Source organism: Onychostoma macrolepis, chromosome 21, assembly GCF_012432095.1.
Source record: "Onychostoma macrolepis isolate SWU-2019 chromosome 21, ASM1243209v1, whole genome shotgun sequence".
In the NCBI taxonomy this organism is placed as follows: Eukaryota; Metazoa; Chordata; class Actinopteri; order Cypriniformes; family Cyprinidae; genus Onychostoma; species Onychostoma macrolepis.
The window spans coordinates 2395813-2409303 of record NC_081175.1 but is presented as its reverse complement, the minus strand read 5'-3'; the positions used below and the strand labels follow the sequence as shown (position 1 = coordinate 2409303).

At 35.1% G+C, this 13491-nt stretch overlaps 1 protein-coding gene across 2 annotated transcripts in view; it reads right to left on the bottom strand.

Moving 5' to 3' along the window:
- The window catches only part of fstl4 (follistatin-like 4), a 217112-nt gene that overhangs the window by 61489 nt on the left and 142132 nt on the right, over positions 1 to 13491 (bottom strand). For both annotated transcript variants that reach the window (XM_058757290.1, XM_058757291.1), the window contains exons 5-6: positions 8278 to 8459; positions 5340 to 5460 (exon numbers count right to left, since the gene is read on the bottom strand). In XM_058757290.1, coding sequence (XP_058613273.1) covers positions 5340 to 5460; positions 8278 to 8459 — 303 coding nt within the window. The remainder of the gene's footprint in view (positions 1 to 5339; positions 5461 to 8277; positions 8460 to 13491) is intronic.

Below are 13491 nucleotides of genomic sequence, written 5' to 3'. Positions count from 1 at the left end.
ATGACAACATCGGTAATGACAGCGGCGGCTTGTGTCCATCTGTTATGAGGAGAAAAGGGCATTAAAACTTAAAGCCGTTTCAAGAAACACCGTAATTAATTAAACATGCACGACTGGCATCCTTAGTTACCATGGAAACCGTCCAGGTGCAATTAGTCACAAAAGCTGATTTGGGTAAACAACAACTTCAAAGAACAAGAACTTCACGCGCCTGCCAGAGCGAATACAAATGTGCTTTATTCTGCGAATATTTCCTAAAGCGGCAAAACGCAAGACAAATGTGCGCCTCAAACCCAGTCTGTGTTTCATGCATCAGGAGTGTAATCACTAGCTTTATTCACAAGCATTAAAAACTTACAGATTGTACTTGCAAATAATAAAATATTAATGAAATTAAAGGCCTCTTAAGTGACTTAAAGAGAGAGTTTTTCATGATTATGTTTGACATTATTACTAAGTGCACAAATTAAAAATTTTACTCTGAATTTGTCATGCTTTAAAGTACACTTAGTTTGATGTGTTAACTAACATACTAAAGCATGTGTAAAGTACTTGATTATTGTAATTATAATTTTAACTCGTGTGTTATTTTATATTACATTTAAAGTTATTATATTTGAAATTGATTACATCATTACAAATGTGCAGTTCTGATAGAAATGACATTAAAGTACATTTTAGTTTACCATAAATGCTTGTTAGTACATTCAGCAGTACACTTTAACCATATTTCGAAGACAATAAAAGTAATTATGAAATTACATATACATATGTCCTTAAGTGCTACATAAGTGGGGTTAAAGTGCATTTAATATCAATTTAAACTATAATACATTTGCATTTAATTGTAAATAACATGCAATTAGTTCAGTTCACATTTAAGTATATTTTATAAACTATATTATGCTAAAGTGATGCAATAAAGTATGCTAAAGAGTACTTTTCCACAAGGGTTATCTTTAGAGAATTTTGAGGCTTTATAGATGTATTTTTCATTTGAAAGTATGCAAAAACATAATGCTGTCTTCTAATACACCTCATTTAAGCAGCATCTCTTATAAGAAACCAATCCCAGAATGCACTGTGAATCAAAACTTTCATCCAAGACTGAAAAGTCACAATAAAATGTCAGCTATGTATGCCCATGTTAATAAAAACTGACTATTTGACACAATATTTGCATGTAGCATATATTAATGTACATTATTAGAGTACTTTATCAGCTAACTTAGCCACATGCCAACATCAGACTCGACTGGAATCACAAATCCAGATTTTGTGTGGCTTCTGGAGCAGCTGCTTAGATTCAAATGAGTCACTTTCGAGGTTCACTTCAGTGAGTAAGTGAGGCGCTGACAGCAGAGCTGGTGTCTCCGTTCGACATGTTTAATTAACTCCTTGTCCAATTCAGTAATTTAGCCCTTAGTGAGACCCGCGACCCCCTCTGATATGCAAAACCCTCTCCTGACCCACCAGAATGAGCCGCGCAGCTAAGATCGGTCAGACGGGACAGACCTTCAGCGCCGCTGTCAGGCACAGGAGCCCTGCTCTCAGCGGGACCTCTTTCTCAAGCAATTACACCCGTTCACTTGTTCCCGCACCCAGCTGCTCTTTATCTCTGCCTCTTTGGCAGTGAGACTCTTTTTCGGAGATCATCGATCGTCTATCTTAGCCGGTCAGGCTTCGGCTGGTTAGATTCAGCAGGTAGCGGTGATTATTTTTTGGAGGCTCTTATATTTGTCCTGTCTGGGGTGTCACAGCTCGGGAAAGTCACTAGAGAAGGCGGGTTTGGTGTGTCAATTTTTGGTTCGCATGCAGGCGCTGGATTAATCCAGACGGCCACTGACAGCGCAGCTAAACGTCTTTATAATTCCAGCGTTAATGGGAGCCGTGAAAACAGACTGATGCTCCTGTTGCAGTGAAATCTGCTCCTCGTGCTCACTCTTTCTCACGTCCCCTTCCTGCCCTTGTGAAAAAGAAGTGTGCTTAGTTTTCTTATATGTTCACTTATGAAGTATTTCAAATCTTAAAAGAACAGACTGTACTTTCAGATGTGATATAAATTAAATTAAAGGCAGCTTAAGTGTACTGTTAAGCATGACAAAATGTGTTAAAAAGTGTACTCGGAAAGAAATAAACTTATTTGGATGTGTTGACTAATATATTTACGCACATGTAAAGTACTTGATGTATCAGTCACATTCGTTTGCCTCAGTAGACTCATAATTTGTTGCTTATTAATATCTAGTAAGACAGTCGTTAAGCGTATGTATGGTGTAGGATTAAGGGATCTAAAATATGATCATGCAGAATAAGACATTAATATGTGCTTTATAAGTAGTTTACTAATAAACAGCCAATATCCTAGTAATATGCTTGCTGATAAACAACTAGTTAATAGTGAGATTTGGTCCCTCAACTAAAGTGTTACCATTCTAACTGTAGTGTGTTATTTGACATTACATTTAAAGTTAATATAATATTTAAATGCACTAAATTGTAACTTCATAATTACAAATATGTTTAAATATAGCATACCATTTTCAACAGAAGTGACATTAAAGTGCATTTTAGTTTGCCATCAATGCTTATCAGTACATTTAGCAGCGCACTTTAGCAATATTTCAAACACTAGAATTATGAAATTACGTGGGTCAAAAAGTACTCTTAAGTTCACTTAATATATAAATTTAAACTATAATACGTTCTCAATTAATTATAAATAACATGAAACTAAGTGTCTGAGAACATTAAGTTCACGCTTAAGTACATTCTTCTTAAATGAAATTATTTCTATAATAAGTACTCTTTTTAAAAGTATGCTAGAGTTCACTTCTTTTCCACAAGGGCATTTATGTATTTTTGTACGATATGTGTAATGGGCTGTTCACAATGTTCTCCAGCTGATAAGGGTTGCACTGTATGTGTGTGTGTGAGAGAGAGAGAGACCTGTACTTCGCAACAAAACAGAAAGATCTGTTTGTACCTGAAATAATGACAAGGTGAAGAAAATTCAAAGTTGAAAAATTGATTTGTTGATTGAGAGCGGCTTCAAAATTTCTTATACAGTAAGTCATTGCTAGGGTGTTCTGGCTGGTTTCTAGGTGGATTTTCATCATCTTGCCGAACTTCTGGGTCAGTTGCATAAACATACAATAGCCACTATGTTAAAAGTGTGTCTTAAGAGCTAGTTCAACCAAATAGCTGTTTGGTAAAATGTCTTACTTTTTTGGATTGAAATTGGGCCAATGATCTACCCTTTTGTAACGGACTTTACAAATTTATGACCAGTTTTGCAGAAAACTGATTAGATGACTAACAGTAGCTCTTTATTTTAAGAACCAATTCTCACTATTAACTAGCATGCATATTACTAGCATATTTGGGTGTTTATTAGTACATATACATATTATTCTGCATGAGCATATTTCAGATCCCTTAATCCACACCATACCTAAATTTAACATCTACCTTACTAACTATTAATATGCAGCAAATTAGGACTTTGAGGCAAAAGTCGGTTAACAATGCAATTAAGTGTGTGTCTGACTTTTTCACCTGCTTTATAGTCCAGCAGTGTTAGTGTTAAAAGTTTGCCTAACCCTACCTAAGATCAATAATAATAGTTTTTCTTTTTTTTTTTTTTTTCGTTGTCATATTTCTGTCCCAGAAAGTGAGGTTTATCATGTTTTTGGTGAAAGCACTGAAATCCAGCACTGTCGGATTAATTCAAACTGCAGTCTTTTCAGATTAATGTTATATGGGTTTTACTCATATTTATTTGCTGCATGATCTGCTCTTATAAACCTCACGTCTGAATAAACTCTAATGTGCAGTGTAAATTTAACAGCGAGTGACCCAGACATAAGATTCCCACACTTTATTACAGATGAATTCCCATGACTTTCCATGACCTCTCCAGAAGCTTACATTGCCTAATCATAAACATTCAGTTACACAGAGTAGTTTAAAACCTGCTTTAGTCCAAATTGTATGGCGGTATCACATGCATTCATGAAAGCAATCCCAGTATGCATTATGATGAGTTCAGTGAAAAAACAACAACACAAAAAGCAGATATTTGGAAGAATGCTGGTAACCATATACCGTAGGTTAATAAGCAACTAGTTAATCATGAGAACTGGTCCCTATAAAGTGTTACCGAATTTTCATTTTTGATAACATGTTTTTACAGAATTTGGTGGTAACATTTTAACTTTAGGGAACACTATTAACTAGTTGCTTATTTGCGTGCATATTAACAGGATATTGGCTGTGTATTAGTATTTATAAAGCACATATTAATGTCTTATTGTGCATAATTTAGATCCCTTAATCCTACCTCATACCAAAACTTAACCACTACCTTAACTAACTATTAAAAAGCAGCAAATTAGCAGTCTGTTGAGGGAAAATGCAGTGAATATGTGTTCCCTATAATCTGAAGTGTCACCAAATTGGTGAAAATCAAAAGCTCACAGACGGTTGAACACCGTGTGTAAAGCACATAATAAAGCATGGAAATTATTTTGTTACACAAAGAACTATAGGAAACACTTGCATCTTTCCCTACGGATTGAAATGTGCCGAACAAACAGAGGAGATTGGAGTGGGATCTCCTCAGAGACGTTTGTTTGTATGAAACACCTGAGTCGGTCAATTGCAGCAGTGATCCTTCCTCCCTCATTGCAGATGACATCCTCCAAAATCCCACTGCGGCAACACGCTTAACCTTGAGAAGGGCTTGACCAATGCAATGTTTTATTACACCGACACTCGTACACTCAACCTCCTCACCTGAGAACCAACACTGGCCAGCTGGACACAAAAGCAGAGGGACTGTATAATGACAACAAGCATTTTGCTAAAACCCGTCATTAGTGAGGTTAACGACTGGCGCTGGTTAATGGAGCCATGTTTTTTGCCCCAGTAGTTGAATCTTAAAGTAAGGGTCGCAAGGCACTTCTAATGCTTTGATTGATCTCCTGGTGGAATGGATGGATAATTTTAGTCACAGTTGCTCATTCAGAGAACTGGGACTGCGAATTGCATTGCCAATTCCTGAAACGAATGAAATGAGGGCGTTTGCTTTATGCGGCGTGGGACGATGGATGATATGAGATAATCTGGGCTTGCCATCTCATCTCTCTTTTTCAGCCAAAAGCACTCATCTCTCATCACCGGGCCATGATTAGCATTCATTGGCCCAAAGGATCAGGTGCTCGCTTCGCCGCAAATGTGCAAAGCGCTTCAGAGAGAGATGTAATGGTGCCTGGCAGACAAAAAATCTGCAGACCTGCCACATGGTGAGAGAGGCTGATTTGTACTGTAGGACTCACGGAAGGCCGTGTAGAGCTCCTGAAGGGTCAGGTGACCATCGTTGTTGTAATCGTCGTAACGCAGGAGGTCTTGCATGGTGCACTCCAATAAGATATTTTCCAAATGCTCCTTTATGGAGATCTGTAAAAGAACAGGAAGAATTCAATTCAGTTACATATAGCGCTGGGTAGTAACCAGAGTTGGGTATAACACGTTACTGTATTCTAATTACTTTTTCAGTAATGTAATGCATTACATTTTAAATTTATGTCATTTGATTACAGTTACTAATGCCAATAAAATTATGTCACTAAAGTTACAAATGCAGTGTTTGAAGTAAAAATCATGTTTTGCGCATCAGTATGCCCTTTAATAAATCACCGGAGATTGCGAGAATATTTGTTTTCGACATGACTTACTTCATTTAAAAATAGACTTTCTTTAAAATAAAAATCTTTCTTTAGATATATTTCTCATGTCATTTTCGTTCATTTTGGTGACTCGTTTCAGCAAGATATTCGCAGAGACTGAGAATGCAGAAAGCGCACCCTATTTGTTTTTTTTTTGTTTTTTTTTTACAAAACCAAAAAAAAAAGGTATTGTTGCTATTGCGAGTCTATACAAATAACATGTAATTTTTTCAGTCAATATTAAATGAATGAAAGAACTATGAGTTTCAATTTGTAGTGTAATCAGATTCCAAAAATTAAGTATTTGTAATTTAAGTATATTACATTTTAAAATGATCATAATCGGATTACAGTTACTTTTTATTGATTAAATGATTACATATTATTCATACAATGGCAGTAAATTAGTCATAATTTACTGATTCTCCCTAATTATTTGTCTCTTTAAAATTTCCTCTCTAAAAATAATACTGTGTGTCATTTAGTTTGAACTATATTCACAACATAAATTTGCAAACCATGCTTCTGAATTTGAGGGGGAAAGCAAAACCCCTTAAAATAAAATATTTACTTGAAATATCTCTGAGGAAGTTTAATTTCAAATAATTTAATAACACATTCACGTTTACAGTTTTCTGATGTCAGTTAATGGTCACATTGAGATGCAGGAAAACAAGAAAATATTTATATTTTTAGTGTTCAAGTGTTTATATTATTTTTATTTTACATTTTTATGATTTAATTAATTGTTAGTTTTTATCATTACCCCCGAGGTAATGTAGTTTAATGCATTTTATGATATTGATATTAAAAAAATGGAATACATTTTCTTTGTCTTTGCTCTTTTGTTTGAGTTTGATCTAAAAGTAATCTAAAAAGCAGTCAGAATACATTCCCTAAAAGTAATCTAGATTACGTTACTAACTACAGCTTTCATCATGTAATCTGTAATCAGTAACTGACTACATTGTAAGTAATCTACTCAGAACTGGTTACATAACACAATTTACAGGTATGATAAAGCTCTTGTCTTGTACCACAACACTGCTGTTCTTGATGCTGATTGGTTGACACATGTTATATGGGCGTTAAAGGAAGAGTTCACCCCAAAATGAAAAACCTGTCAGTATTTGTTCACCCATATGTCATTCTGAACCAGTGTGCTGTCCAGAGTCAGCAGAACCTGATTTGGGTTAAACATGAGCTTCAGTAGAGGAGAGGATAATGAAACCAGTGCTACTTTCTATATTGAAAATGAAATCAGAGGACATTAGTATTAATATACTGTAATATTGATTTGCGACAGTGTTTGTTTTCTTCCCTTGTGGAAAAGAGCATATTAGCATACTTTTATTAAGAGTACTTATGAATAAAAACATAATTTAGAAGAATATACTTAAAGGATATTTAAGTATTTACTGAATTTACTCACTCTCAGGCCGCAAGATTCACAACACCTTAACAATGGATTTGTTTCTTCCAAACACGTAGGTTTTGTCTTCTCAAGATGTTAACTGATGGACTGGAGTGGTGTGGATTACTTGTGGATTATTGTGATGTTTTTACCCATTCACCCATTCACTGCAGAGTATCCATTGCTGAGCAAGTGATGGAATGACACATTTCTCCAAATCTGATGACAAATTCATCAACATCTTGGATTTTCATTTTTGGGTGAATTATTCCCAATGAACTGCATAGTGAATGTAACATTTTTGAAAACTTAATTGCACGTTATTTAAATTTGCATGAAAAAATATTATAGTTTAAATTAATTTTAAATGCAATTAGTTGAATTTAAGAGTGCTTATTTATTTATTTACTTATTTAAAACATTTACGGTAAAACTGAAATATACTGTACTTTAATGTCATTTCTATTGAAATTTGAATGTCCTGTATTTAAATTTATTTATAATTAAACATTTGTAATAATGAAGTTGCAATTTAGTACATTTAAAATATATTAATATTACATGTAATATCAAATAACACTATACAGTTAAAATTATAACCTAGTATTTTAGTATGTTATTCAACACATCAAAATAAGTGTAATTCTTTAAAGTATGACAAAGATGATTAAAGCGTAATTATTTAAATTGCAATGACTTTTAAAAGTGTTTTAAGAATCATAGTGATGTAAGCGTTTACATTTGTTTGCAAGTGTACTACATTTCTTGTCTTTTCTCACAAGGGTTAGTGGAAGCTTTAAAATAATATGCAGGTAAAACTGTAAACCTCAAATTAATATTTCATGCCTATGTATTTATTTATTCAACCAATAGCTGTGCAACAAGAACTGAATAGAAGAATAATGATTCTTCTACCTTGGGTTTCACAGAAATACAGCAGATTATTAGTTTGGGATGATGTAAGATTCTGTAAATAATGACTCTGAAATATTTCCTAATATTTAACGTAATATGCAGGACATTATAGAAAAATAAACCCCTCGAGAGTGGAGCGAAATGACCGGCTGAAGGTACACTATCCCTTACTAATATTCCCCCATATCTTCTTGAACTGCAATCCTATGGGTCCCTCACCTCTGCCAGCTCCTCACTGCTCAGATGGCCGTCCTGGTTTCTGTCTATATACTTGAACATTGTGTGCACCAGGATCCTCCTCTGGTCCATGGCGTTTTCTTGCCCATCCATGGAGGTCCTGGGCTGCATGTCCAGCAGCATGCTCTTCAGCTTGTTGTACTCCGCCATGGTGCACGTATCGCCTGTAAAGCACACCAGAGGAATTTAATTAGCTGGACATGACCAAAGGCATTTATGCATTTGCATTTATGCACGGACGCGTGTTTGCAATTTGCATTTTTGGACAGTTGTTCAGTGCAGGGGTCCCAATTAATTCACTGTAATCCTGCGATTTACACCCAAAGACAAAAGGTAAACATTCTCATTTAGACACTTTAGCTGTATCACAGCTTCTTTCGGTGGTGAGGGATTAGCAAGCATGTTTTAAACTGTCACATTAATTCCCATGCGGCTCCGCAGCACTTATGTCTATAAAAGACGGCGTGGAAAATGAGAACCATGATTAATCAAGTGTGGTAGTGACTGTTTATTCCTCACTGGCAATAAAATTATGCAAACACAGCCCACCCGCTGAGCTGCTCTTTAAGACCCCTCGAGTGGGAGGAAGATTGTTTCTTGTATCCGGCACGGAGGCAGTGCAGAAGACGACAGTGTATACAAAGCTCTGCTCGACTGATGAGAGGAGGAAATGTGGTATGAATAAGTCATTAGGTGACACTCCTCTACATGACGGATCAGAGCCGCCCGCTGAGAGGAGTCTCACTATGTCTAATGAAGAAAACAGCAGTCGACAGTAACTGATGCTGAGCGCCGGCAGCTTCTGACCGCCACAGTATACTGTAGGAACTGAACAATTTCAAACACACAGTGTGGATGACAATGCGCTTAATTGGCCACGTACACACTGTAAAGTTTCAGGTGTGACACCACATTTAAAAATGGGAGTGAATCCCTTAAATTACAGTTTCATGAAACCATAGCAGTGTTTTGCCATCTTGTGCATTTTCTATCCACTATTTTTGAGCACAATAATATTACAGCTACCAAAGACTCATTATTTTTACAGATTTTAATTAAACTACCGGTGACAGAGCTGGCGTGTTTTGCTTATGTTTGGAAGGTCGCTCTGCAGAGTGCGCTTTTTTTGAAAAGTTTGTAACGACTGCTTATTATTATAAAACTTTATTGGGCTTGTTGGTTTGAGCTCAGCTCATAAAGCGATCCATTTTATGGAGTTAATAAGGTAGGCAGGTGCCGATCGTGATATTTTACTATGTGGCCTATTTCCAAGATAATGCATTTGGGATTTGAGTTTAGTATGGGCTTGTTCTTATTTGCTGTTTTTTATAGTAAGTTCTGGCAACACTAATGAGTTGAATTATACCTCGTGCCCTGTGATTTCTTGCACATGCATACAGAAGAGACATATGTAAATAAATGTATGTATTTCTGCAAATGAAATTTGCCACAACCTGCATTTTTCAAGAGTAAATTCAGTTGTAGGATGTGGTTGCAACTCCTGTAAATAACTGAACTGTGTGTGTAAAGAAAGGGATAAAACACTAAAAGGTGAAATGACAACTGAATTTAGCTGCAGTGTGCACTTGGCAAGAGTGTCTACAGAATAAGTCACACACACTACTGAAATGAAAATGCACAACTTGAACTGAAATTATGTTGAGGATAGAAAACAGGATGCAGCACAATAATGCAAATTTGAATTTAAGGAAAAATGGAAAGAAATTAGAAATAAAAAAAGAAAGAAAGAAAAAGTGGAATGAAATTCCATAAGTCTTACAATAGCTCACTGCTGTACAGTAGTGTAGTAAATAATACATTTCATGTTTTATGTTCAGTGTGAATTTCATACAAACTTATGCACACACAACACAACTCATTATCATACAATGATGTTAACTTTTGTTTTATGGATCATAATGAACTAATAAAATGAATGGACCAACAAAATTCCACTTTAGTTGTTTGATTGTGTTTAATATACTGCAATTACTTGGCTAAACTAATGTTAGCGACCTGTGACATATACAAATGAGCAATAATACAAGTTCAAAAGAAAAATGTTCATTTTGATATACCATACAAAGTTAATGAGACTGCAGTAAAACATAGAATTATGTTACTAAACTGCGGGATGAGCTTGATATTACAAAGCTGAAGTCGTGAATGAGAACTCAGTTAGATACTCACACGCTGTTTGACATGCACACACACTGAGACAGAGAGAAACACGGATGAGTCAAGTATACTTCAGGCTTAACTCGATCAGATACACACAAACACACAATAAAAAAAGCCCATCATATAAACTGTTGTGATGGCATGTTTGAAGGAGCTGAGTGAAATTTTATTAAAAAAATAAATGCTCTCACATGGTCACAGGGCCTAAAACTAATATTTTGCAACACCTGCCCATGGGTAGTCATTTTTACCAGCTATATATATATATATATATATATATATATAAATACTACTACTACTACTAATAATAATTGCATTTTAAGGTAACAATGCGCATACATTATTTATAAACAATATATATATATATATATATATATATATACTGAATATAAATAAATGTATGTGCATTGTTACCTTAAAATGCAATTATTATTATTATTATTATTTAAACTAATCAAGGAAATATATCTATAATACTATTATTATTATTATTATTATTTAACAACTGTACTATTACCATACCATGAAATTACCATGTTTTTTTCTTAGCTTTCAAATGTTAAACCATATAACTTTTATTTTGGCAGAAAGTCTCAGGGAAACTTCTCTTTTGAAATGCTTCTCTTTTGCTGACAAGAGATTTATAAATTATTCTCATTACCAACAAAGATGTTTGGGGCATGTTGCATTTTCAAATGCATGTTATAAGACACTGAAAACACCGAAAAGATCAAACCCTGAAACACGCAGTGCATCAGATTACATATTTATATAATTACAATGTCTTTAAGATTTAATAAACACACTAAGCCGTATTGCTTTCCCAGGCATTGTTAAAATTACTTTAAAAAAATAAATAAATAGTTACCAGCAAACTGGCAGGTAACACTTTATTTTAGTCACCAACGCTGATTTTTCTCTCTTTGGCACTTTCCAATTATTCATTTTAGGCTATGCATGGCCATAAATGTGTGACAATTCTCTTACTTACACTCACACTAAAATATATGTAGATTTATATAAACTACATCAGCCGCAGATATATTAGAGCTTATTCTTTACATTTGTCAATACAGGGGAAATCATTCTCTTTTGGCATTCAAAGGATATTTCTGTGTTTTCCTGCAGCACATATTTGTACAGTATAACCTCAATGTCAAGCCTGTCTGTTAACATGACATCAGGGTCGTCTCCATACACAAACCTGCTCTTTTTACCCACAATCCTGCCTTGATCAATCACGTACGACTCTGACAGGAAGGTGTTCCGTTCGGTACTTTTCAAACATGGTAATGAAGTACATCTATCACTCAAGTGCTAAGGGAAAGGTCAGTGCTGAAACGTATAAATTGTTATGACATGCCATAAATCTGAGTTAATCCTCAAATATATCAAATATTTTTTTTCTCCTCCATGAAAGGTATCACACAGGTCTATAGCTCTTCTTCTTTTTCACTTTCACACGCACGCACACACACACACACACATACATAAATACACGCAAAAATATCAATGAAGCACGTCAGAGAGAGCAATCATATGACTTACATTGCATTACAGGATACAAAGGTCTGTTTTTTTTTTTTGTTTGTTTTTGAGTGTATGAATGTTCACTAAACATTTTTTGAGTGTATGAATGTTCACTAAACATTGAGTTATCTAAGTGTTCATTCATTAAACTGCACTGTTAGTGTTATATTGATGGTCGATTCCCTGCTCTTTCACGATGCAAATATGCATGACAATAAGAACACATTTTTGAATTTATCTGGTTAAGATGGCACTCAAATAAACTCAACACACTATAAACTAATCTCACTTTTAAGGTTAAACAGCACAGTCAAATCGGAAGGCTGAGCAGACGCTACAATGGCATGTTGACAGAGCTCAGGTTTAAAACACTTAAACTCTGAAAACAGCAGTGACCGATTCAGTGCTCTATTAGGTTCAGTCAGATCCGTTTCCCTTCGTCTCTTTGTCCTGCTGCTACAGCGGCCTTTAGACCGTCCAAAACAAAAGATCGCAAGCTCGTCTGATTTCTCTGGAGCTTTAGAACCCGTGTCTCCTGACCTTTAACATATTTCTGTTTACATCTCTTTTCTACCAAGAAAGAAAAGTTCATTGGCATTTTGCATGACTAATGAAGACTTGATGGGAATGTAAAGATGAGTTATCTAATCAAACAGCAGCTTTCACAGTGTAATCAGCAGAAGCTCTTCTGTTCCTGAGTGTTTCAGCAGAAGTACGGGATGCCCGTGAAGCCATGCTGTAATGAATCAGTGATGTTCAGTACATCCTCAACTGTTGTTACACAGCAGGACACCATGCATGGACATGTATGATCAATCAGTTATGGTGAATACTTTGAATAAAATCTACATAAACCCAATTTATACTCATACAGAAGCTCACTTATGATTATGTAAATTAACTGATTCAAATATACTGTATGGCAAGCCGTTTTGACATTTAATCTTTAAAACACATGTATTTTCATACTACTTACTGTACTTCTTAGCTACTAGTATCTATCCTATTAGACTGTCAGACCTGTGTTCCTGTCTTGTGTTGTGTTTTTCTGTCTCATGTGCTCCCCATGACTAGTTTTCCCTCGTGTTTCCTTATGCCCATATTTGGTTATGTTCCTGTCCTCATTGTTTCATTATTAGTTCATTAGTCTCCACCTGTGTTTGTTTAATTATCTTGTTTAGTTTGAGTATTTAAGCCCTGTGTTTTCCTTTGTCTAGCATCCAGTATTATACGTCGATGTTGTGTTCCTGTGTGTCTCTGCCTGCCTTGTGTTACCCCGTTTTTGGATTTTTTATTAAAGACTTTAGTTTGAGATTATTCACGTTTCCTCATTCCTCGTTTCGCCACAGTAGGCAACCATGACACTAGTATTTATTCATTAGCTTCTAGTGTTTATTCCTTAGGTTCGAGTAACTTTGTAAAGATATTATTCATTAGATACTAGTTCTTACTTATTTGATATTAGTATTACCTATTAGTTACCTC